The sequence below is a fragment of the Entelurus aequoreus genome, linkage group LG02 (genome assembly GCF_033978785.1).
Source record: "Entelurus aequoreus isolate RoL-2023_Sb linkage group LG02, RoL_Eaeq_v1.1, whole genome shotgun sequence".
Classification (NCBI taxonomy): domain Eukaryota; kingdom Metazoa; phylum Chordata; class Actinopteri; order Syngnathiformes; family Syngnathidae; genus Entelurus; species Entelurus aequoreus.
Genome location: NC_084732.1, coordinates 82,712,371 through 82,738,950, shown reverse-complemented (window position 1 = coordinate 82,738,950; position 26,580 = coordinate 82,712,371). Strand labels below are relative to the sequence as shown.

The 26,580-nt window shown below is 39.5% G+C and overlaps 1 protein-coding gene across 1 annotated transcript in view; it reads left to right on the top strand.

Annotated features, from left to right (window-relative positions):
• Positions 1-26,580, top strand: part of prmt3 (protein arginine methyltransferase 3) — a 119,626-nt gene that overhangs the window by 66,337 nt on the left and 26,709 nt on the right. The window contains exons 11-13 of the mRNA XM_062069393.1: positions 885-963; positions 8,314-8,501; positions 11,874-11,960. Coding sequence (XP_061925377.1) covers positions 885-963; positions 8,314-8,501; positions 11,874-11,960 — 354 coding nt within the window. The remainder of the gene's footprint in view (positions 1-884; positions 964-8,313; positions 8,502-11,873; positions 11,961-26,580) is intronic.

The window sequence follows — 26,580 nt, the reverse complement described above, 5'->3', positions numbered from 1 at the left end:
AATATTTAAAATTTGTCATGGACAGAAATTACACAATTCATTAGATTTTTGTTCTAGTGCAGTACAATAACATTTAGTAGAGATTATATGACATTGTATTCTCCTAAATCCTAAGAGCCTGGGTCCTTTATAGTGGACATTTGTGTTTTGCATAACAGGCCTTTTTTATTTATTTTTTTCACCCCATCCATTTTCTACCACTTGTCCCTTTAGGGGTTGCGGGGGAGTGCTGGAGTTTTTTCCGAAATTTGTAACTCTGGCGAAAGAAACCAAAAACAAGTGTGCACTGCAGAGGGCGCTGCCTCTCAGGAAGATATAGTAGAAACAATAATTTGACCATAATGTGATTTAAGTGTTTTCTTTGTGCTGTTTGGAGCCAATACAAATCAAGACAGAATGTTCTTCATCCCGCACACGATCCTCTCAATTTGTTCACAGACACTCAAATATTGAACTCACACAACCCATATTGAATTGCATGACAAATCCAATTGGCTGATCTGCTAGTTTAAAGCATGGCAGTAAGAAAAAAAAGCCATTTGTCAGCAGAAGCCAACATGATGTAGACAAAAACGCGTTTTCAGCAATAATGAAATAATACCACGGTTAATGTGTTATCCACTGGAGCAGAACTAGAGGTTGTCTCAGGGTCAAATCTGGATGCCTTGTGGCAGCCCGTGTGGAGACGTTACGCCTGCCATGGTCATGGTGAATTAAAAAATGCACTACTGCAATTATAACTAATTGAATTATGGAGCCGTTATGTTGCCATATCTGGTAGTACATTTATTACATGCTCTGAAATTTATTGTTATCAAATTGTACCAAAAGGCTTAAGTCTTTGTCTGATGTTGACCTAAAATGCAAATGTTCTCTTTTCCCAGGGTTACTTTTTGCTGTTTGAGTCCATGTTGGACTCTGTCTTGGTGGCCAGAGACCTCTATTTGGCAGACGGTGGCTCGGGTAGGTCGTATACACTCTCCTGAATTGATATAATAGGAATTGTATGTCAGTTCTTAAATTTTACCTTGTATTTGTTTGAATATTTATTTTTGTTGCAATCGAACACTTACAGGCCCCTGTTTCCAAATGTCCACAGAATTTAGGTTGATATGGTGTAAGTGCGATCATTTATTCTAGATTTTAGAAAGCAAAAGGCACACAAAAGCCAGTATACAAATGTACTCATGCATGACTTGTACACAATCATGAGCCAGCCCACTAATCAGTGTGAGGCTAAATGGAGTTGCAAAAAACCGCTGAAGGGGACCATTCTAATCCTCTGGGAATCCCTCCTATAACAGCCATCAGCACATCTAATAACATGTGAAACGTGTGTTCACAGAAAATCATGAGTTCTGTGCTTGCATCTAATAGTACTTTGGGCATTAAGCAATAGTAATTGTTAAAGAAAAACTGGATTGCCTGATTATGAATTTAGATTTGTTACCGAACTGCACTTGAAGATATTTTTTACAACCATTTCATTGCACAGTTACCTTTTAATCGTATTTACGGATAAGCCTAACCGCCCTTTTTTTAATGTCAAGTATGTATGTGAGAAGTGTTCTACTGCACTGCTTTTACTGACTTCTTAAGACGTGAGATCACACACAAACATACGGTACACGTGCAAGCTGCATGCACATTTAGAAAGCCAGTAGGACAGTTCATATGATGAATTGTGTACTAAGTAGTGAAGTAGATGGCAGGTCAGAGGATGCCATATGGCTCGTCAAGAACCTTTAACCCTGACACTCTGTTTACCACCATCATCGCTGGGGGTAGGAAGGACAGGGTTGGGTGTGTTTGGTGCGGAACAACTTGACTGGACCTGACTGCAATCTCTGAGATTGTGAGCCAGACCCTCTTGTCCAATATCCGTGACTTCTGACCCCACACACATTCATGATTGATTAGAGAAACAAATCCCAGTCATGCTTCAAAACATTCATAGAATGACTCTACATACGTGCAGAAGCTGGTGTAGCTATCAAATATGCATTAACTTCATAAATCATATATCCAGTTACGTTATTTTTCATGGCTGTAGAATGGAAATTATACTTCTGTCGTTGTAAATTACCTAACAGTCAATTTTTAAAAATCATATTTGTTTTGTGTTGGATGAGCTTAAAGGAGAGATTTGTTCATTTTAATCTAGATTCAAAACTCTTCCTTATGGTCTAGATCAGGGGTCCAGTGTCCAAAATCTGGCCCGCTGGAAGTCCCAAGTTAAAAATAAATAAATAAATAAATATTTTTTGGATTATTTTTTTAAAATCTGCCCTTTCTAATCCATTTTCTACTGCTTGTTACTCTCGGGGTCTCCTAGCCACTCAGGCAAATCATATGGTCTAAAAATTCATTTTCCCATCGATAATGCGACATCGCGCTTGCATCGCAGTGTCGGGCGAGCGCACGGAAAGTGCGCGCTCTTTCAGTCAATTGGTGCGCGAGAAATATATATATTTATATATATATATATATATATATCTGTCAGTAAACTCGCCATGAAAGCACTAAAACATACCGGTGTAGTGAGTTAACATTATTCACCCAAGGAACTTTAGTCATTAGAGTTTCGGTCGGACGTTTTTTCACGGGACACATTTCCTGTGTTGTTGTTTCCGGATGAGGAGATGCTGCTCCGTTATTGATTTAAGTAAAGTCTGAATGTCATCAAAACATTTAGCTCCATCGGGAAGACTCTGCCGAAGGTGAGCCACGTAAATAAGACCGCCCACAAAACGGCGCATCCTGAAGCGACTGTCAGAAAGCGGCTTGAAGATGATCTGTAAAACATAATCCATGCAACATTTTGACCAAAGAACCACCATTAAATGTTATGTAGACCACAAGGAAGTGTTTTCAATTTAGGAAAAAAATTATAATAATATGACTCCTTTAATGCGCCCTATAATCCAGTGCGCCTTATACAGTATATGAAAAAAAGATCAAAAATAGACCTATGGTCCGGAAAACACGGTATGTCTTCAAGTTTAGTTCAAGACCCCCTTAACAGTTCTACTGCTATAAGCATTTGTAAGCTATATTAGAATATGTCCCAGCAAATTTCCCATTGCTCCATTGCGTTTCCCCTTCATCCTTAGATGTATCTCACCATGCCCTGGGAAAAGGGATCTGTTTTGCCCCACACTCACTCCCCAAAACAATCTACTCTTTCACAGCCGACCAATGAGGGGGATCGAGGGAGCAAGTGTAGAGGGGGGGGCATGACAAACGGGTTGAGGGCAGTGAGTCGAGAAGGACGCAGATGTCAAAGCCATGAATCTGGGGACACCCGTGTGCCCCTTTCCTCTTCACCCCCAGCCCCCTCACACTCCACTCACTCTGTAGTATCCCCTCATTCGCCTGTTCAACTTTTTGTCTTCATTTCTTCTACAGTGCATTTCTCCGTGAAGCCTGTCCAAATTCTGCCAAATCAGCAACAGCCACCCGAGCCTGGCATGCCTCAATACTCTCTCGCGTCATTAATAAGATTTAAATGAAGTAATGTTTCTTTGTATGGCGGTGTGCAAACGCCATCATTAAGTATGGTGACACTCACATGGTCACGAGCAGGCATTGGCTAATAATGAGAGGCCATGAGATGCCCATCAGTGAGCTGTCGCCATCCATTCTCACAATTTATGTACCGATGCATTGAAGGTTATGTGAGACTGTGCGGCAGCCCGTATATCTGGCAAAATAAATAGAACATGCCCATGGAAAGAGTTATATTTTTGAAATGATAGAAAATTAGGAGGTTGGTCTTTTGTAGATTGAAGCCTGCAGCCAAGGTTGTTGCCTTCTTTTTTGTCATTTTTTTATTTTCTTCATGTAAAGCTCTTTACAGCCCCCTTCAATCGGAACACAAAATATATGTAATGGCTTCCAAAAATAAAAACACTCATCTTAACTTTTTATACTGCATAATATTCTGCCATGAGCATGATTTTTGATCAGTTTAAATGATCCTCTGGAAAACCGTCACCTCAGAAAGAGGAAGCAGTGCTCTGTTTACAGTGGGCATGGACACCTGCTGACCTCAACTGAGGATATAAGCAGGCGTTGAAATTAACATTTTGAGGCCCTTCTCAACCCCACTGACACACCTTCCGCAGAGAAAGCAGAGCCTGAGGATACGGACGGCGACATGTTGCTGAGGTAGTTAAAAAAAAACCTCTGGGACTGTCTTGGTTGACACATCTTTTTGAGAACAATACCTCTGGATTGACAGACCGGGGTGGCGGTGCCCCTTTTTCAATCGATCAATGTTTATTTATATAGCCCTAAATCACAAGTGTCTCAAAGGGCTGCACAAGCCACAACGACATCCTCGGTTCAGAGCCCACATAAGGGCAAGGAAAAACTCAAAACCCAGTGGGGTGTCAATGTCAATGACTATGAGAAACCTTGGAGAGGACCGCAGATGTTGGTCACCCCCCCGCCCCCCCCTCTCCTCTAGGGGAGAACGGATGCAATGGACGTCGAGTGGGTCTAGCATAATATTGTGAAAGTCCAGTTCATAGTAGATCTAACATAATAGTGAGAGTCCAGTCCATAGTGGGGCCAGCAGGAGACCATCCCGAGCGGAGACGGGTCAGCAGCACAGAGATGTCCCCAACCGATGCACAGGCGAGCGGTCCACCCCGGGTCCCGACTCTGGACAGCCAGCACTTCATCCATGGCCACCGACCTGTGTGCCCCCTGCCCTCCACACTGGAGAAGGGGGCAGAGGAGAAAAGAAAAGAAACGGCAGATCAACTGGTTCAAAAGGGGGTCTATTTAAAGGCTAGAGTATACAAATGAGTTTTAAGATGGGACTTAAATGCTTCTACTGAGGTAGCATCTCTAACTGTTACCGGGAGGGCATTCCATAGTACTGGAGCCCGAATAGAAAACGCTCTATAGCCCGCAGACTTTTTTTGGGCTCTGGGAATCACTAATAGACTTCTTTTTCAAGAAGTGTGGCTTTAAGGTGTGTCAACTAAAGGGGGCTCACACTCCCTGGAAATGTATATTCCAGAGTGCTGGAGAGAAGGGCACACACGTCAGTTGAACCTCAGCTACAGGAAGTGCAATACGGTTTTTGTCCTGGCCGTGGAACACCCTTGCAAGGGTTTTGTATGGTGCATGGGAGTTTTCCCATTCGGTCCACATGTGCGTTTTTCAACTTGGAAAGAGCATTTGACCGTGTCTTGTGGGGGGAGCCTGGGTTACATTTTCCCCCAGTAAGGAGAGGGAAGTCTGGGTTTCTCTGCTAAGGCTGCTGCCCCCGCGGCCCGACCTCGGATAGGCGGAAGAAAATGGATGGAGGAATGGATTTTGTTCTTTGAGCTCCCCTTAATTTATTCGTACTGTAATTTGACCTGAGAGATTAATGTACCGTATTTTTCGGAGTATAAGTGGCTCCGGAGTATAAGTCGCACCGGCCGAAAATGCATAATAAAGAAGGAAAAAAACATATATAAGTCGCACTGGAGTATAAGTCGCATTATTTGGGGAAATTTATTTGATAAAACCCAACACCAAGAATAGACATTTGAAAGGCAATTTAAAATAAATAAAGAATAGTGAACAACAGGCTGAATAAGTGTACGTTATATGACGCATAAATAACCAACTGAGAACGTGCCTGGTATGTTAACGTAACATATTATGGTAAGAGTCATTCAAATAACTATAACATATAGAACATGCTATATGTTTACCAAACAATCTGTCACTTCTAATCGCTAAATCCCATGAAATATTATACGTCTAATCTCTTACATGAATGGACTAAATAATATTATTTGATATTTTACGGTAATGTGTTAATAATTTCACACATAAGTCGCTCGTGAGTATAAGTCGCACCCCCGGCCAAACTATGAAAAAAACTGCGACTTATAGTCCGAAAAATACGGTAAACATTAAACGGATGATAAAAATTTGCAGTATGAATTTTTCTCTTATCGTTTTTCTTTGTCTTACCAATTTATGAAAAAACAATGTTACAAAGTTTTGTTCTGGAGTGCTATTATACTTTACCTTAATTTTTGAACTCAGAAGTCTTGTTACAATGCATTCTGGATATTAATGTTGTGCTTGACGCAGCCAACTGGTTAGCAAACAGTCATCATAGCATGGATAGCAAAATAAATTGGGTATACATGTATTAATTTTATCTTGCCCAGTTTAAAAAAACATACTGTATTTTAATTCTGATTTTTTTGTATAAAAGCACTCAAATAGTAGGCTGAAAATGCTATTGCATCATACCAGCATTTTTTTAATGTAACTGTGAAATACTGTAATGTCATAGATTTGGTTTTATTGCACACGTTTTAATGCTAGACTAGCCTTTCAAGCATGTAATCAGGGTCAGCAACCCGCGGCTCTTAGCGCCGCCTTAGTGGCTCCCTGGACCTCTTTCAGAGATGTGTGAACATGGAAAAAGATGAAGAAAAAAATTAGTTTTTTGTTTAAATATATTTTCTATAGGAGAACAAACATGACACAAACCTTCGTTAGAAATCCCACTGTTTATATTAAACATGCTTCACTGATGAGAGTATTTGGCAAGCACCGTTTTGTCCTTCTAATTTCATCGATCTTTGAACTCATCGTAGTTTGTTAACATGATAAATGATAAATGATAAATGGGTTATACTTGTGTAGCGCTTTTCTACCTTCAAGGTACTCAAAGCGCTTTGACAGTATTTCCACATTCACCCATTCACACACACATTCACACACTGATGGAGGGAGCTGCCATGCAAGGCGCTAACCAGCACCCATCAGGAGCAAGGGTGAAGTGTCTTGCCCAAGGACACAACGGACGTGACTAGGATGGTAGAAGGTGCTACATGTACAAAGTTCACCGATGCTGCCACAGAAAGACGTGTTTTAAGCCACTCCTTCTTTGTCACATTTTGTCCACCAAATGTTTTATGCTGTGCGTGAATGCACAAAGGTGAGCTTTGTTGATTTTATTGATTTGCTGGAGTGCTTATCAGGCATGTTTGGTCAATCCATGACTGCAAGCTAATCGATGCTAACATGCTATTTAGGCTAGCTGTATGTACATATTGCATCATTATGCCTTGTTTATAGGTATATTTGAGCTCATCTAATTTCCTTTTCCAATATCCTCTGTGAATGTAATTTATATTTGCATGTCTCATGACACATTATCTGTATGTAATATTGGCTGCATTTCTCATAGTTGTTTGTGTGCCATGTTGTTCAGCAAACGTTACCCAGCTTGCAAAGATTGTAATAAATCCATTAGAAGAAGACAGCCTGCCGTTTCCTTTAACTTGGACACACACATCTATACCTTTGGCCATTCTGAGCCAGAAATTTCCAGAAGTTCTCATCCTGTGAGAAGCCTCCATTTTACTAATGATTTCCAATGTTGCAAAAATGTGTAGAATAAAATTCAAAATACAACATTCCTGTCAACGTAGACTTGCGTCAGCCTTTGATAGTAGGCTAATATCGACACTTACATCATGGGTTGTCTTCATTATAACCCTAATATAAGGCTTTTATTTTTTTGCGGCTCCAGACAGATTTTTGTTTTGTATTTTTGGTCCAATATGTCTCTTTCAACATTTTGGGTTGCCGACCCCTGATCTAATGCATTGTCATAACTGATAATAATGCTGATTGATGTTGGCTCAAATTTACATATCCCCTTAAGCAAGGCTGTTTTCATTCATATTCTTCCACTACATTTTATTTTTATAATTTAACTTTAAAACGTTGTGATTTTTCTGTAAGAGTTTTGGCCCGAGGCTTCTGTCTTGGCTAATGGTGGTTCACTGTCGGGGTGCCAGTATCCAAACCCTAACTTAATCAGCCAACAGAGTAACCATTCCAATATGTTTATCCAAATGTGAAAACACATAAAAGTCATCAGTATCTTAAAGACCTAAGGGCTTCTCTATAAATAGCCCGTGTTGGTGTAATACCAAGATCAGTTGTTTACAGTATGAAGTTTGTAAGTAGGACAAAGACCTACATGACACGTTTTGATTAGGTGATGGATTCAGTCATTACTATTACTTCAGGAAATTGATGGAAAACACCACGCCCACACGACTTTCTGGCTTTCTCTAATGAAATATGTTGAATGCTTCAGATACCTCCGAATATAGGTTACATTAAACATTTCTTCTTATAGTGCAAGAATATCCAAACTTTCTCCAACAAAGGTCCCACAGCGGAAACATAGATTTTGTGTAGGGATGTCCAATGATCCAAAGTCATTTCTCATGCCGCGTTTTTGCTGTCCCTTTGCTCTACATCTTTCCACAGTCTACCCAGACCTTTGTAACATCAGCCTGGCAGCAGTTGGAGATAAACAGAAGCACCAAGAACGCATTGCATTCTGGGATAATGTGTACGGATTCAACATGTCATGCATGAAGAAGGCTGTGGTGCCAGAGGCTGTGGTGGAAGTGGTGAATGCAGACACGCTCATCTCTGAGCCTACAGTCATACAGGTGAATACTGTAGTCTTCAAAAAGTGCAATAGGCTTATTCGATATAATGTAATACAATATTAAGTTAAAAAAGGCATGCAAACATTTTTTCTAGCCAATGTGTTGAACCCAGGATGCGCATTTGGGATTCCTGTTAAAGTAGCGGTTGTGTACATTTCTAAAAACATTAGATCAACAACAGTTGATAAAATGTCTCAGATTTGATCATTGTGATATGTCTTGATTGATGTTGAACTTATGTTTAGTGGAAGAACATTGCACATCACAATACCTGCAGGGATTGATGGTTATAATAGCATATTTGTGCTTTTATCTTATCAGCTGAAACAAACTACAGTGGTACCCCAGGATACAAGTGCTCCACCTTGCGAGTTTTTCAAGATACCTGCTGTCTTTTGGCTAATTGTCCAATTTAGGTTATGAGCAGAAATTGTAGTTACGGGCCTCCCAACTGCGAGTAACCGTAGCAAATGCCACAGAGAACCTTTTATGATCTTGTGTCTTACTCGCTAGCAATAGCTTAGATGTCAACAAAAATGTGTTTTTCCAACCATGGGAATGGAAAAGTGAGTGAGAAGGCTAGTGCTCAGAAGAACAAGTACACTGTATTCTCGAATTAAAAAAATTACCGGTAATCCTCAAAAAACATGACAGAGTAAGTAGCTCACTTGGCAAAGCAGTTCAAGCGTAGCAGTGCTGGTCTGCACCATACCAAAGCAGACTGAATCGTATTCTATAACGCCAGCGAAGGATGTTAAAATAATATCTAAACAGCGCAGATTTATCCATGAAAATATATAGATGATGTTGATGGTGTTTATGATGGAGAAGCACCTCAAAGGAGATACCGTATAAGTCTTGCGTAATCAAGAGATGCCAATGTCATTGACTCTTTTCTAAATAACTAGATCACATTATAAATCGTTTGTTTGATAATAATAATTCTATGTTGATGTAAGGATAAGATAATGAAAATCTGAATTTTTTCTTTAATCGCTCCATCTAATCGCTCCATTTTAATTTTCTAATTACCAAGATTATGTTGTTTTAAAGGGTCATAATTAGAGATGTCCGATAATATCGATAAATGCTTTAAAATGTAATATCGGAAATTATCGATATCGGTTGTTTTATTATCGGTATCGTTTATTTTTATTTTTTATTTTTTTTATTAAATCAACATAAAAAACCCAAGATACACTTACAATTAGTGCACAACCCAAAAAACCTCCCTCCCCATTTACACTCATTCACACTCATTCACACAAAACGGTTGTTTCTTTCTGTTATTAATATTCTGGTTCCTACATTATATATCAATATATATCAATACAGTCTGCAAGGGATACAGTCCGTAAGCACACATGATTGTGCGTGCTGCTGGTCCACTAATAATACTAACCTTTAACAGTTAATTTTACTCATTTTCATTAATTACTAGTTTTTATATTGTTTTACTTTCTTTTTTATTCAAGAAAATGTTTTTAATTTATTTATCTTATTTTATAATTTTTTTTTTAAAAAGGACCATATCTTCACCCTACCTGGTTGTCCAAATTAGGCATAATAATGTGTTGATTCCACGACTGTATATATCGTTATCGGTTGATATCGGTATCGGTAATTAAGAGTTGGACAATATCGGATATCGGCAAAAAAGCCATTATTGGACATCCCTAGTCATAACGACTTTATTTGAAATAAGAAATTATACGACAAAAATAACATGCTTACAAATTTGGGATGGATGACAAATTCCGTACTTTTATAGGTACTGAATTGTGTTGTTACTACCGAGTACCAATTCACATAAAATTAAACAGTACCAATTTTTGATACCTGGGTTGCATGTGACATCACTTTGCAGACTGTATCCGCTCCAGCAATCGGCCAGCAAACAAGCAAATTCATGATTTTATGTAATGTTACAATTGTCCATGCAAGCAAGCATGCCTGATAGAAAGCGGCCGAAAGTGAGGCTCCACTTTTCAAGCTAATTCAAGGTAAATTTACATTGGATTTGCCATAGGCATGATACTGCATGTGGCACCTCCACATTTGGTATTCAAAACTACAACTAAGATGCACGTTACAGTCAAACAGCTGGTGTGTAATAAATTATTTCCTAGAGCTCAACAATAGACAATATTGGCACAATCAACTTAATACCAATAGACTACTTCCTAGACTACTGCAACATACCAAGGATAAAGTGGAATACATGTATTCTTGCAAATGAGACTCATAAGTGTAAGAAGACAAGATCTAACTGCAAAAACTTGACAGCACAGTTATCAGCTTGGAGTTAAATGATAAATAAGATTTTGTTATTAAACAAATCAAACTTTTATTACTAAATGAACATGCAGAAAAGTATGGGTATCAGAGATTGGTACTGTAGCGATTCAAATGTGAAAGTTACCCATCCCAAATTAAAAGAAAGTACAAACATTCCACTTCATCTACTGTGCATTTAACTTCCTTTTCAAGAATCTTCATTACTGAGCCTGCTGTGAACACAGCACTTTTCACCAAGCTGATGGGAGAGCACTGACATTAAAAGAAAGTCAAACACAAGTTCCACATCTAAATCTAGTTACCTTCTCAAATGTCTTTTAGTGTTGCAGTTTGCTCTCTTCTAATTCCTAACACCATTGTGCCTTTTTATCTCTAGTTGGCCTGTTCGCTAACAATGCTCAGTAGTATGCCTTCCACCCGCGTGTGGATGTGATGAATGAGGGCAGAAGTTGATATAATGGAATTTGAAACCTCTAATCGATAATTTCTCCCCTCCAGTGACAAATAGACAGCCCTTCTCTCCAAATTACACAGACTCTCATCCATTGGCTCTCATTGATACGATCCAATAACATTCTATTAAGGCTGACTGCAACGCCGTAAAATTGAGAACCCTCTCATGGAATATACATTCCTGCAAAACTGAGCTTTTTTTTTCTTAACACAGAGAGAGCAAATTGCTTGGAGCAAGCTGCACATGTCCAGTTGTGTGCAATATGTTTCATGTTCTGAGTCAATATTAGCTTATTGTGTTTGCCGGTCTGATATTAATTATTTCATTGTGGCCAATTGGCCATTGTTCCCCAATTCATCCTAAACCTGCAGTACAAATTTCAAAATCTTAGCTACCGATGTTTTGATTGTACTATAATTGTACAATCAATGCCTAGAAAAAGATACATTACCGTATTTGCTGCAACATTGTCTGAATTGACAGTGATTCTTGAAACACAACAAATATAATCAAAACAGAAAACATTTATGACTAGATGTTTTTCAAGTTTCATGTTTTGTGTGAGACTATTGTGTGTTATTACAGGTATTGTTGTAATATTTCAATTTTACACTCTACAGACAATTGACTGCAACAGAGTGTGTCTGTCAGAGTTGGAGTTCGCGTCCGACTTCTGCTTGAAGATTACCAACACCGGAGACTGCACGGTAAGGTTGTATGGTATACCGGTACTAATAAAGTATCGTGGTACTAATCAATTGAAATCGGTACTATACCACCTTTGAAAAGTACCGGTATCGCTTTTTCATCTGAGTGCTGCTTTGCGGCGGTGACTACAGAGTGTGTCAAAACGCACACACAAAGTGCATGCAAATAATAACATCTTGGAGAGGAAGAATGGCAAAAAAACGACAATTCTACTGGTCAATAAAGAGGGAGCATGAAGCGCAATATGGAAGTATTTGGGCTTCAAAACTAACAATAAAGGTGACGCTTTAAACAGGGAGGCACCACGTTGCAAGTACTGTTTTACATCTTTCCTGCCTGTCGGCTCCCAGACCGTGGTCGAGGAGAGCAGGAGAGGCCTTTCACTTCACAAAGGGTCCGTAAAGCTCCGCTCTGGTTTGGTCGGAATGACGAGGCTGTCGATTAGTTACAACTTGGTCACTTAATTTATAATTTCCACAGGGCACAACCGAACATCCACCATGCTTTTGACACTCCTGCACATGCTAGCGCTGCCTCTCCTAATTTGCCCACTCACTTACTCACGTCACTCACCCCACATACCGTATTTTTCGGACTTTAAGTCTCAGTTTTTTTCATAGTTTGGCCGGGGGTGCGACTTATACTCAGGAGCGACTTATGTGTGAAATTATTAACACATTACCGTAAAATATCAAATAATATTATTTGGCTCATTCACGTAAGAGACTAGACGTATAAGATTTCATGGGATTTAGCGATTAGAAGTGACAGATTGTTTGGTAAACGTATAGCATGTTCTATATGTTATAGTTATTTGAATGACTCTTACCATAATATGTTACGTTAACATACCAGGCACGTTCTCAGTTGGTTATTTATGCGTCATATAACATACACTTATTCAGCCTGTTGTTCACTATTATTTATTTATTTTAAATTGCCTTTCAAATGTCTATTCTTGGTGTTGGGTTTTATCAAATAAATTTCCCCCAAAAATGCGACTTATAATCCAGTGCAACTTATATATGTTTTTTCCTTCTTTATTGTGGATTTTCGGCTGGTGCGACTTATACTCCGGAGCGACTTATAGTCCGAAAAATACAGTACTGCCATTCTTAAAGGAGCACACACACACATACCCTACTCTCACAACAGCTGCTTTAAAACACGCCTCGCCAAATGTGGTGATTTATTAGCACCTTTGCTTCGGACTTAGGTAAACATTTAAATAATAAGCATTCAGAACTGCACAATGAGGTATAAAGAGTGACAGGTAAAAATGTTGTTGTTACACCTGTCCTGCTGTTCGGTCCGGTGCAGACTAGTCGAGTAGCACAGGGAAGGCGTTCCCTTCAGGGTCGATGCCATTTCAATGCCTTTTAGTTTAAATTTTAACATTGTAAAATTGTTCTTTGACTGTGATTGTTTAATGTAGTGTAAGATTTTCTGTTAAAATAGAGCAAATATTGAAATTTTTTGTAGTTCCCTTTATTTGGAAAATTATCGATGTACATTTTGGTACCGGTACTAAATTATTGGTATCGGGACAACCCGACTGCACGGTAAATACAAACACCCAAACATGCTCATCATAATGATATAAAGACAAACACTGAGGCGTCTTCATACAAAAGTTTGGAATTAATGAGTAGATAGTGTTTCCTCAAAGTATGCATATTCTGTGTTCTGATAATAAAACAAAAACTCACTACTTTTTCAGATTTTCTTGTGATCAGACTATTTTCCGCAAACAGGTAGACTTGACAGGTCTGCCTGGTTAAGAACAGCTGATAGGCAACACGTCACAGTGTTTAGGTGACCCTTTTGAAGAAGACTGCAGACAACCGTCAAAATATGTCAGGTTGCAAGACATAATTAGCCTTTTTGAGTAACAAACTCAGTGTAGATGGTGAGGCATATTTGATCCAGTAGCTCAGCCTGTTCAAGTGATAAATGGTGGTGGATGGTGCAACACTATAGTTTTTCTGTGTTGTTTATTGTGAAGTGTTTTTGCAACAGAACCAGATATGTATTTGTTATGTATAACAAGGTATACTAATTACTAATCTTTTGTGGAACTTGACTGAACGGTTTATTAGCATTTTTGAAGCAAGCGAGCTTGGCCTGAAACACAACTTTGCTAATGGACTTCCCACAAGCTTCAAAGACATCAGTCAGCTCTTGTTGATGGATAATGTTACTGTATTTAAGAGGATATCAGTCAATCAAAAAGCTCAGGCTTTTCAATCCAAGCATTGATTTTAATGTGATGTTGAAATTGAGAAAGTAAATGGTCTCAGCCTTCTTGCCCCAGTTTGTTTTTAAACAACGCAGTAACACGAAACATCACAACCCATTTTATTTTAAAGGGGAAATGCACTTTTTTTTGCTTATGATTCACAAAGTCCATGTGACACAAGATATATATTACTTATTTAAATTAAAACTGCTAGCAAGAGGCAACTATTAATTCAGGTAACTGGGAGTCATCCATTCCACCTAAAAACCTCCCTTAAACAAACATCCAAGTCTCTACCTCTGTCAGGACCTACCAATCAGTAGTAAAAATACAGGCGGTTTATCCGGTTCGCACCGAAAATGTAATCGCTTATCCTTATCCTAATTCTGGCATTTCCTGAAAGTTTAATCAAAATGTACCCATAATGTTTTGTTCCATCTATAGCAGCATTAAAGAAATATAGTGAAGCCTCTCATCTCCTATCTTTATCTGTGTGAGCTGAGGCTGCAAGCACACACACACACTTAAGTTGAAGCTCATACTGTAAACTTCAGGCCCAAAATCTAATCAGTTGTTCTTATTCCACTTCGTACAGGTCCTGAAAGTTTAAAGAAAATCCGCCCATAACTTAGTTTTTTTGCTATGACAAACCAACAGCAATGATTATATAACTTTATTAAATATAATTATTATAGTTTTACTTGCAGAAAACAATGCAAATTATTAATGTATTACGGGTGAATTTGATAAATGAATATTTAAAGGGGTCATCATTTTTATGACTTGATGGGGTCCCTGGGACCCCATTTTTAAAATTCCTAGCGCCAACACTGATGGAGTATTGGTATTGGTGTGTGCAAAACAGCAGTAGGCGGCTGTGGCCTGCGGGCCGGTTCTAACACTAATCAAATATCATCCCGGGTGTCATGATCCGTGGTTCGGATCATGTTTTGTATTTTCTGTTAGTTTTGGACTCCTTTAGTTCCTGTTTGTGCACAATCAGAGGCATTATTTAAGCTTGCCTTAGCCAGTCAGTTGGCCTGGCGTCATTGTTTGCTTCATGCCTTGTCTACGTAAAATTTGTTTGTTTCATGCCACAGTTTCGTGAGTATTCCTTGTCCATAGTCTATGCTAAGTGTTAGCTTTAGCTCCAAGTGCGATCAGCACGTTGTGCCTTCGCCTTGTGTTCTGTTTTTTTGTACTACTTTGATTTTTTGAGAATTAAATCATGTTTTTACCTGCACGCCTTGTCCGGAGTGGTCCGTCTGCATTTCGGGAGAACAAACCCTGCAGTAAGCTGCGAAAACCCCGTCGTGACACCGGGTGCCATAGATAATTCATTTGCGGGCCGGATGTGGCCCGCGGGCTTTGACTTGGACACCCCTGCTCTATAACATCAAAAGCATTGAATCAGCTTCACTTGACAGGAATACAACTGCAGTTCAAAATTATGTACATTTGTCAAAAAAAATGACTACAGTCTGACTTTCGGGACCAATTTGAAGTTTAAAGCTACAATATGGGCGAACGTCACAAATTATTGCTACTCATGAATTAAGTTGTCTCCTTTGTGGGGGTCAGCTACAATGCTTTATGAGCCTATTTGGTGAGATGCTAGCAGCTATTTTTTTTCCTCCTGCTACCTGCCTCATCGACAGAGCCACATTTCAGGGTGTTGTGAGCCGCCCGCAGCAGAAGATCCTCAGTTTAATGTCTGATATTCTGCATTGTGGCGCATGTAGAGGAGCAGCGTTTGTCACTGCACTGTTTGGTGCGTAGGTTTTAATGGATAATCAATATGGTTATTATCTGGCTTGTGTTCACTTGGAGATGAGGCTGTAGTATTTGATTAGATTTGTAGACATTTTGTCTTTTTTTTTTTTTTACCCAAGTCATGTCCATAGGATTCTGAAAAACAGATTGTGGGACATTATTGGCGGGGGGCTTCTTGCCCTTTTCCTGTTGCAAATTGTCTTTCTCTTGCTTTTTTATGCTCAACAACACAGCCTCCTCTAGTCTGCTGATATAGAAGAGTATTCAAGTGCCTTGAGATGTTATATGAACAATGGGATGCATCGCTCATCACTCCTACCCAAAGCCACGCTTATACAATGCAGGTGTTTTGTGAAATAGGTATCAGGAGTCTACATTGTCCGTACTCTCCTACAGCATCAAAGCTGCTTGTCCTCAGGATTTACGGATGATTATTGACTGTGCTGTGCTGCCATAAAGATACTGATCTGGAGTCAGTATTGTCTGCAGATCTTCAGTGGTAGTTAAGGTTAGGATGTGTGAAGGGTAAACTGCTCCTGGACCAGTGCTCAGGGATTGGTGAGAAAGAGCTGCTGCGCCTCTCGCCCAATGATGGAGCGCCTGCTTTTGTTCTCCTGTCGACAGTCCATTCATCAGCTCAGCCTGCCTAACCTTGCATTAAATGAACAGCACAACCCCTGCGTCTGTGCCGCTCACACTCGAGATAAATCCTTGCTCATGTTTTTTTTTCCTCCAGCTACCCTTTCTTCACCCCCTCTTTACATCTCATAGCCTTGTATATATGTTGTCTGCTTTTGAATAGCCCAAAACCGTTGCATAATCCCGGGACAGAAAATAAGTCTGGATCCCTAGTTCCTACATAATACATAAGATAAGAGGAAAAAGTCGAACTGATGTAGCATTGTTGTTTACAACTTGCAAGTAAATGTAATTTACAATTGCGGTGGAACATTTTTAAGGCCACTTTAGGCCCTGTCGCACTGCAGAAAGTAAACATTTCTCATCAGCTCTGATGGAGTAAGCAGGAGATAATGAATTTAATTTAAAACCTTATTACTCCTGAGGGGCAAAAACCGTTGAAACTATACGATCCAACTAGGACTGTCTTCGACTAAGGATTTTCATAGTTGAATTTGATTGAATCTGAGTCGTTTTTGGGGTTTTTAAGAGCAAAGCTAATGCTAGCAATCCCCATAAATAAATCTTATTTGTGACTTTTTCCACCTCAAAGAAAAAAGCTAAAACACTCCGATAAACAAATAAATATGGTGGCGATTGGATGGTTTCGTGAAGTTCTTGGACTTCAGCTCTAGCAAAGTGCCAAGAAGACGATCAAACTTACCGTATTTTCCGGACCATAGGGCGCACCGGATTATAAAGTGCACTGCCGATGAATGGTCTTTTTTAAAATATGTTTTCATACACTACCGTTCAAAAGTATGGGGTCACATTGAAATATCCTTATTTTTGAAGGAAAAGCACTGTACTTTTCAATGAAGATAACTTTAAACTAGTCTTAACTTTAAAGAAATACACTCTATACATTGCTAATGTGGTAAATGACTTTTCTAGCTGCAAATATCTGGTTTTTGGTGCAATATCTACATACCGGTAGGTGTATAGAGGCCCATTTCCAGCAACTATCACTCCAGTGTTCTAATGGTACAATGTGTTTGCTCATTGGCTCAGAAGGCTAATTGATGATTAGAAAACCCTTGTGCAATCATGTTCACACATCTGAAAACAGTTTAGCTCGTTACAGAAGCTACAAAACTGACCTTCCTTTGAGCAGATTGAGTTTCTGGAGCATCACATTTGTGGGGTCAATTAAACGCTCAAAATGGCCAGAAAAAGAGAACTTTCATCTGAAGCTCGACAGTCTATTCTTGTTCTTAGAAATGAAGGCTATTCCACAAAATTGTTTGGGTGACCCCAAACTTTTGAACGGTAGTGTATATTGCACCGGATTATAAGGCGCATTAAAGGAGTCTTTTTTTTTTTTTTTTTCTAAATGGAAAACACTTCCTTGTGGTCTACATCAGTGGTCCCCAGCCTTTTTGTAGCTCAACACTTGAAAATGTGTCCCACGGACCAGGGGGTGGGGTAGAGGTAGGGGTATGGTATTTTTTTTATATATTTTTTTGTCATAAAGAAATACAATCATGTGTGCTTACGGACTGTATCCCTGCAGACTGTATTGATCTATATTCGTATATAATGTAGGAACCAGAAATATTAATAACAGAAAGAAACAACCCTTTTGTGCGAATGAGTGTGAATGAGTGTAAATGGGGGAGGGAGGTTTTTTGGGTTGGTACACTAATTTTAATTGTATCTTGTGTTTTTTATGTTGATTTAATTAAAAATAAAAAAATAAAACATTTTTTATTTTATTTTTATTTTTTTAATTTCTTGTGCGGCCCGGTACCAATCGATCCACGGACCGGTACCGTGCCGCAGCCCGGTGGTTGGGGACCACTGGTCTACATAACATGTAATGGTAGTTCTTGGGTCAAAATGTTGCATAGATGATGTTTTACAGATCATCTTCAAGTCGCTTTCTGACAGTCGCTTCCGGATGCGCCGTTTTGTGGGCGGTCTTATTTACGTGGCTCACCTTCAGCAGCGTCTTCTCCCCGTCATCTTTGTTGTAGCGGTGTAGCGTGCAAGGACGGGAGTGGAAGAAGTGTCAAAAGATGGAGCTAACTGTTTTAATGACATTCAGACTTTACTTAAATAGATAACGGAGCAGCATCTCCTCATCCGGTAACAACCACACCGGAAATGTGTCCCGTGAAAAACCGTCCGACCGGAACTCTAATAACTAAAGTTCCTTGGGTGAATAATGTAAACTCACTACACTGGTATGTTTTAGCACTTTCATGGCGAGTTTACTGACAGATATAAGTAAGAACTTTACACTACTTTATATTAGAAATGGCAACAGTGAATGTCCCATAACAAGAAGATAGAGAAAAAAAAAGAAGCTTATCGACTACGACGCTGGCGCGGACGCACGCAACTTTTCAGGATTTATGCAGATCCCAAATACACATCAGCAGGAACCAGAAGGTAAGAAAAGTTGCCTTTGCATAATATTGCGAAATAAAACGCCAGATAATGTCTTACCTTATACACACACTATAATAATACTTGTATGTTTAATGCGGCAACAATCCTTCAAGCGGTGCGGCTTCATAACTTACCAACGTTGTACTAAAACATTTTGATAGATTTTTGAGCGCCATGTGTAATATTTTATATTTTCAATGGAACATTTAAAATGTTGGTGTTGTTTACTTGAGTCATATTGCAGTCTACACTGGGGCCTCTGCGCGTTTATACTTGAGTCTGATAAAGATCACACTTTACTTGCATTGTAAACGTTAGCTGGGAAAAAATCTGATTTTGATCAAATCAGATGGAGAGCCGCTTTGGCCTACAGTGTAAACGTAGTCTAAGACTTGGGGCGGTATAGCTCGGTTGGTAGAGTGGCCGTGCCACCAACCTGAGGGTTGCAGGTTCGATTCCCGCTTCCGCCATCCTAGTCACTGCCGTTGTGTCCTTGGGCAAGACACTTTACCCACCTGCTCTCAGTGCCACCCACACTGGTTTAAATGTAACTTAGATATTGGGTTTTCACTATGTAAAGCGCTTTGAGTCACTAGAGAAAAGCGCTATATAAATATAATTCACTTCACTTCAAGACTGGGGTTCTTAACTTTTTTGAACCCGGGGCCCAACTTTTCCACTACAGAGGCGTTCGGGACCCACTCAAATAATACCACTGGATTAGTAATATTACGCTTGATTTTAATGGTATTCAATATCTAACCTATTTACATTTTTAACATGATATAAAACGTGTACATCACAAAGATTACTATCAAGGCTTAGATCAGCCTAATTACAAAAATAAATACTAATCAAATATACTGCAAATGAAGGGACTCATATAAACTGATCACAATTAAATGTACATACAATTGTTACTAAATTATTAAATAATAATAATAATAAATGTTTATTAAATAAACTGTCAATGAAATTAAAGTGCAAATAAAAATACAGTTTCATTACTTAAGTCATAATACCTTTGGCCCTTGGGTCCTCTCTTGGGGGCTTTTTGCACTTTTCGTACGCCAACTGTTTTTTTTTGCGGCCGACTTTAAGCAGCTTTTGTCTTCTTGGGCTTTCGGCCATGGATACCAGCCATGTTTCAGGGGTGGCTAGTAAGGTTTGAGGTATCATAGCTAGGGATGTCCGATAATGGCTTTTTTGCCGATATCCGATATTCCGATATTGTCCAACTCTTAATCACCGATACCCATATCAACCGATACCGATGTATACAGTCGTGGAATTAACACATTATTATGCCTAATTTGGACAACCAGGTATGGTGAAGATAAGGTCCTTTTTAAAGAAATTAATAAAATAAAATAAGATCAATAAATTAAAAACATTTTCTTGAATAAAAAAGAAAGTAAAACAATATAAAAACAGTTACATAGAAACTAGTAATTAATGAAAATTAGTAAAATTAACTGTTAAAGGTTAGTACTATTAGTGGACCAGCAGCACGCACAATCATGTGTGCTTACGAACTGTATCCCTTGCAGACTGTATTGATATATAATGTAGGAACCAGAAATATTAATAACAGAAAGAAACAACCCTTTTGTTTGAATGAGTGTAAATGGGGGAGGTAGGTTTTTTGGGTTGGTGTACTAATTGTAAGTGTATCCTGTGTTTTTTTATGTTGATTTAATTAAAAAAATAAAAAATAAAAAAAACAACCGAAACCAATAATAAAAAAAACGATACCGATAAATTCCGATATTACATTTTAAAGCATTTATCGTCCGATAATATCGGCAGACCGATATTATCGGACATCTCTAGTCATAGCCATTGTGTTTTTTCTTCCTCGCAGAGTGTTTGCAGGAAATTTGAGGGATGTTTTACTCTGGAGTAGTAAAGAAGTCCAGCACGACCAATGTCATGTTTGTTTACACTGTTAGGTCCAGTAAGCTTAAGGCCCTTTCTACACCAAGCCGGCTAAGGTTATCCAGGGTAAATCCAACCTAACCTTATCTTTGTCCACACACACAATGATCGTTTAAGACCCCCTACCCCCCTCCGTCCTGCGGCGCAACGCAACCTACTACGCATGCGCGGAAAATACGCATGTCATAGTCACCTCCAGTGTTGCTTTGTGTGCAAGTTTTTAAATCAAATTTTACTTATCTGAACAATATCCAGTGTTGTGGTATTTAAATCAACTGGAATCCAGTGTGCTGTGGGGCCCTATTGTAGTGTATCACACCTGAGACATCATAAATTAATCAAATCTTTAATGCACATGTGATAAAGAACATTTTACAACAATCAATCTAGGGATCTAGATATCTGGTGAGGACATTCCTCACTCTTTTGCCTTCACCTTCCATTGTCCATTCGTTTTTGGTGACTTTATATACTCTGGACCTAGACGTTGAGTCTGCGACATACATGGTGGACAATAACTGATACAGTCTGCTTTGCCAGTCCAAAAGCGTTCGCCGTTTTCCGTAGTCTTCCCTCGACGGCCAGGTAATACAAAGCACACGCTACCTTTTTTTATCACATCCACGGGAGCCCGCATTCTCTTCGGTTCTCCTTCAACAAATGGACAAAGTTTTTCGGTAAAAAGAATCACAGCTGACCTGGACATTCAAAAGTTCTCTTGTTGTCTGAGAAGTGTTGTATCCCAAATAGCTGCAATCGCTTTTTCTTAAGGTATTCATGTGTGATTTCCACAAGCGTCTTTACATGTAGAAGAAGGAGAAACACGGGCATGTCTGGATGACTCGCCTCCATATTTCCAGTGGTTAGCTTCGAGTTACGAAACCACATTATAATGAAGCTGGCTGTGGCGGGTTCTTTCTGACGTCACTGTGTGGGGTGCGGTCTTTCTGGAGTCACTTCCTCTCCGAACCCAGTTTGTAAACGATCGATGAGTCTATACAAAGCTAAGAGCCGGAGATTCAAGACATAGACGGCGCACTTACCTGTGTAAAAAATTATCCAATGAGGGGAATCTTAGACGATGATTTAGTGTGGCCGAAACGAGGCTTAGGCTAAATAATTATTAGTGTAGACATAGCCTAAGGGAAGTGTTGCACAATATAGACAATCTTGCTTTATCCGATTCATTGGTGTAATGTCATGATTCCTAATATAGGACCGAAAATGATCAAGCACCCCTATATTTTGTATAGGTGCTTGACGTGCACCTTCAAAAAATATAGTGTGGGGCGGTGTTGTGACGACTGTAGCAAATGCTGAATTTTGTACGGTGGTCGGGGAAGAAGTTGGGGACCTCCGATGGCTTTGGTTGTGTTTTTTAATTAACGAAGCTCAGTGATGCAGCTGTCCACGGTCTGTTTCGCACAGCTGAAAAAGGACTTTCTCCAGCTGTTACAGAGCACTTATTTGCGTGTTGTCTGAGGGCATCATGTGTGAGGAACTCCGGTTGGACGAAGACTCGGCGAGGACGGCTCGTGTGCCACCTCACCGGAACAACGGCAATCTGGCAGAGGGTGAGAGGAGAGGCTGGGGAGGGAATTCACACCGATGTGCCTGTGAGGTGGTCATGCTTGAAGCCTCCACGCCTGGGTAAACCCTATCAAAAGCGCATTAGACCTCTCCCCCCGCCCCCCGTTCCCGTCAGCAATCCTCCATTTTCCTCCTCTACATGACCCCCCCCCCTCCCCGTTGTATAATAGTATCTGGCCGGACCACGCGGCTAACTGACACATAGCCAGGCGAAAGGGGAGCAATGATAAATTGCTCCCTGTTGGTGTTATCCATGATGATAATTATTAATTTTCCCCCCCTTCTCTTCCTGGAGACTTGGCCAGAGCGTCGCAATGGAGCAGAACCTCCTCCACGGACCATCAGGAAGCCCAGTGTCATCACTTATCACAGACACATTTAGGGCCCGGGGGCAAAACACTGATGAAAATGAAATGCACTCATTCTGCTTTTTGCTGTTTTTCAAGTGTGGCTGTGTGTGTATGTGGCGTCAGAGGTGCTTGCTTGCCTTCAGCTTGGGTCAATGAGCATTTTTAATACAACGGTGCTGTGACAGGAGTTGGTTGTTGGCGCAGAGCAGAAACGGTCTACCTTTCGAGCACTTTGTTTCACTGCATTAAGTTTCATTTACACCGGTGGACCATGGCATAACTTATTTCCTTATATTGGCTACATCTGCCTTTTACTGCTAAAATACACTATATTGCCAAAAGTATTAGGCCACCTGCCTTGACTCACATATGAACTTGAAGTGCCATCCCATTCCTATCCTGGAGCGTTCATAGTTCCTTTCACTGGAACTAAGGGGCCAAGCCCATCTCCTGAAAAAAACAACCCCACACCATAATTCCTCCTCCACCAAATTTCACACTATGCACAATGTACCGTTCTCCTGGCAACCTCCAAACCCAGACTCATCCATCAGATTGCCAGATGGAAAAGCGTGATTCATCCCTCCAGAGCAGTGTTTTTCAACCACTGTGCCACGGCACACTGCCGTGAGATATTGTCTGGTGTGCCGTTGGAAATTTTGCAACTTCACCTAATTGGTCCAAAAAAATTATTTTTTTGCAAATCAATAATTATAATCTGCAAATAATGTGCCGTTGTCGAGTATCTGTGCTGTATAGAGCTCGGCAGGTTAACCATGTAGTACTCCATATCAGTAGGTGGCAGCAAGTAGTTAGTTGCTTTGTAGAAGTCGGAAAGCGTCAAGGATGGTTTGTCGTGATCCCAACATGCAGAGCACAGCGGGAGACAGTGTGCAGGTAAAATGGTATGCAACGATTAAACCAAAAATGAACAAAAGGGAAAGGAAAAGGCACTGAAGCTTAGGGATGGCTATGCAAAACGAAAGCAAAACTGAACTTGAGACAAGGTAAACAAAAAACACCGGAAAATATCAAGATATATATCGAATATCGAGTTTAAGTAAAAATATATCGAGATACACTTTTGCCGAGCCCTACCCCCAGCTGACAGGCAGCTAACTGTGTATCTCCATACATAGCATGGAGACGCTCCACTAAGTTAATAGTCATCACCTCCATTGCGGCATATTAAGTACATTTCTTACAAATATAGTACAGGTGAAACTCAAAAACATTTATAATATTGTGTAAAAGTTAGTTTATTCCAGCAATTAGATTTGCAAGGTGAAACTAATAAATTACGTACAGTACAGGCTAAAAGTTTTCATGACTATTTACATTGTAGATTGTCGCTGAAGGCATCAAAACTATAAATGAACACATGTGGAGTTATGTATGTACCGTATTTTCCGCACTATAAGGCACACCGGATTATAAGGCGCACCTTCAATGAATGGCCTATTTTAAAACTTTGTTCATTTTTAAGGTGCACCGCATAATAAGGCGCACCGCATTATAAGGCGCATAGAATAGACGCTACAGGAGAGGCTGGGGTTGTGAGACCTGTTGTGGCTCAATATTGGTCCATATATAAGGCACACCGGATTATAAGGCGCACTGTCAGCTTTTGAGAAAATTGGAGGTTTTTAGGTGCGCCTTATAGTGCGGAAAATACGGTACTTAACAAAAAAAGGTGAAATAACTGAAAACATGTTTTATATTCTAGTTTCTTCAAAATAGCCACCCTTTGCTCTGATTACTGCTTTGCACACTCTTGGAATTCTCTCGATGAGCTTCAAGAGGTAGTCACCTGAAATGGTTTTCACTTCACAGGTGTGGATGTGTTGCAGCAGAAAGTAAGCAGCTATTAACAGGAAAATAAAAAGTTGAATAAAAGAGTGTGCAAATATATTAGTTTCACATTTGAAGTTGAATTGCTAAAATGAATGAACTTTTGCACGATATATTTTTTTACGTATAGTAGTATATAAGTATAAAGTAAATAAAGTTAATTTGTTAGTATATTGAGTAACATTATCACTGGAGGGCAAGGCTAAACCCAAGCGCAAGCTTGAAGCAGGCCTGCTAATTGCTAGGCTAACTGCTGAGCTAGCTTGAAACAACAAAATAAATAAGTTCTTAGTAAACTGTTGCAACTGTTGGATGTGTTGCAGCAGAAAGTAAGCAGCTATTAACAGAAAAATAAAATGTAGAGTAATGAGAGTCTAGGGCGGGCAGACAAAACGCTAAAATAGTGATTCTAATGATCAATAAACATATGCTTTAGCCCTTATAACACAAAGCTGACAAAGTTGTGTAAATATATATAACGTCTGTTTTTAGCTTTTTTTTCACAAAATAAAGAAATATCACAACGGCTCCTGCATGTTTTGACTTTTCAGTATGTGGCCCACGGTGGAAAACGTTTAAACACCCTGGTATAGAGAGGAGGATAATATAGAGGACAATACAATCTTGCATGTATGGCGATAAACTTTATAAATTGCTTTTTGTTTGTCAAGCATCTTTTCAGCCAATTCAAAACCACCCCGTGAAAGTGTATCTTTGTAAAGGATTAATTAGAATAAAAAGCTTGGTTAAAATATAATGTTTTACAGCATACCTTAAATGCATTTATTAGTAGTAATGGCCAAATATTTATTTAGGTAGTTGTTAAAATTAAACTAGTGTCCGGTAGATAAATCTTTCAATCTTACTTAGTGAGGGTGCTATTGGAAAAAACTAGCAGCAGAGGTGGGTAGTAACGCGCTACATTTACTCCGTTACATCTACTTGAGTAACTTTTGGGATAAATTGTACTTCTAAGAGTAGTTTTAATGCAACATACTTTTACTTTTACTTGAGTATATTTATAGAGAAGAAATGCTACTTTTATTCCGCTCCATTTATCTACATTCAGCTCGCTACTCGCTACTGATTTTTATCGATCTGTTAATGCACGCTTTGTTTGTTTTGGTTTGTCAGACAGACCTTCAAAGTAGGATCTATCGGCCTGCGTTTCACCTATCAAATGCAGTCACTGGTGACGTTTGACTCCGTTTCACCAATCAAACAGAGCCAGGCGGTCACATGATTAACTGCACATTAAGTTTCAGCGGCAAACAACAACAATCTTCAGCTTACATGAACTCAACGTCAAATTTGGGGAAGTACATCGCGGTAAGTAACGTTAGTAGATATTTTGGCTGTCACCGTAGGCTGATGTTAGCTTCCCTGCTATGAATCACTGTTAAATGTACATCGTATAATAAATAAATAAATGATAAATGGGTTATACTTGTATAGCGCTTTTCTACCTTCAAGGTAGAAATGTGTAGGGACATTTATTAACGCACTGCAGCCTCATAGACAGACAGACAGAGATACACGCACAGTCACACACACACACACACACACACACACACACACACACACACACGCATGCATAGAAACACCAATCAGTGTGTTCCCAGGTGCTGCCCACACCTATCAGTTTATGGTTTGCGTAAAGGCTAACTTGTTATTTTCCTTTGTAATCTCTGCCTACTGAGCCTATGGTGCTGTTAAGTTATTGTGGCTCAATTTGCCTTCATTTTTTTTATGTTAATGTATTATTATTTAATATATATTATTGTTTTAGTTGCTTAATAGATATTC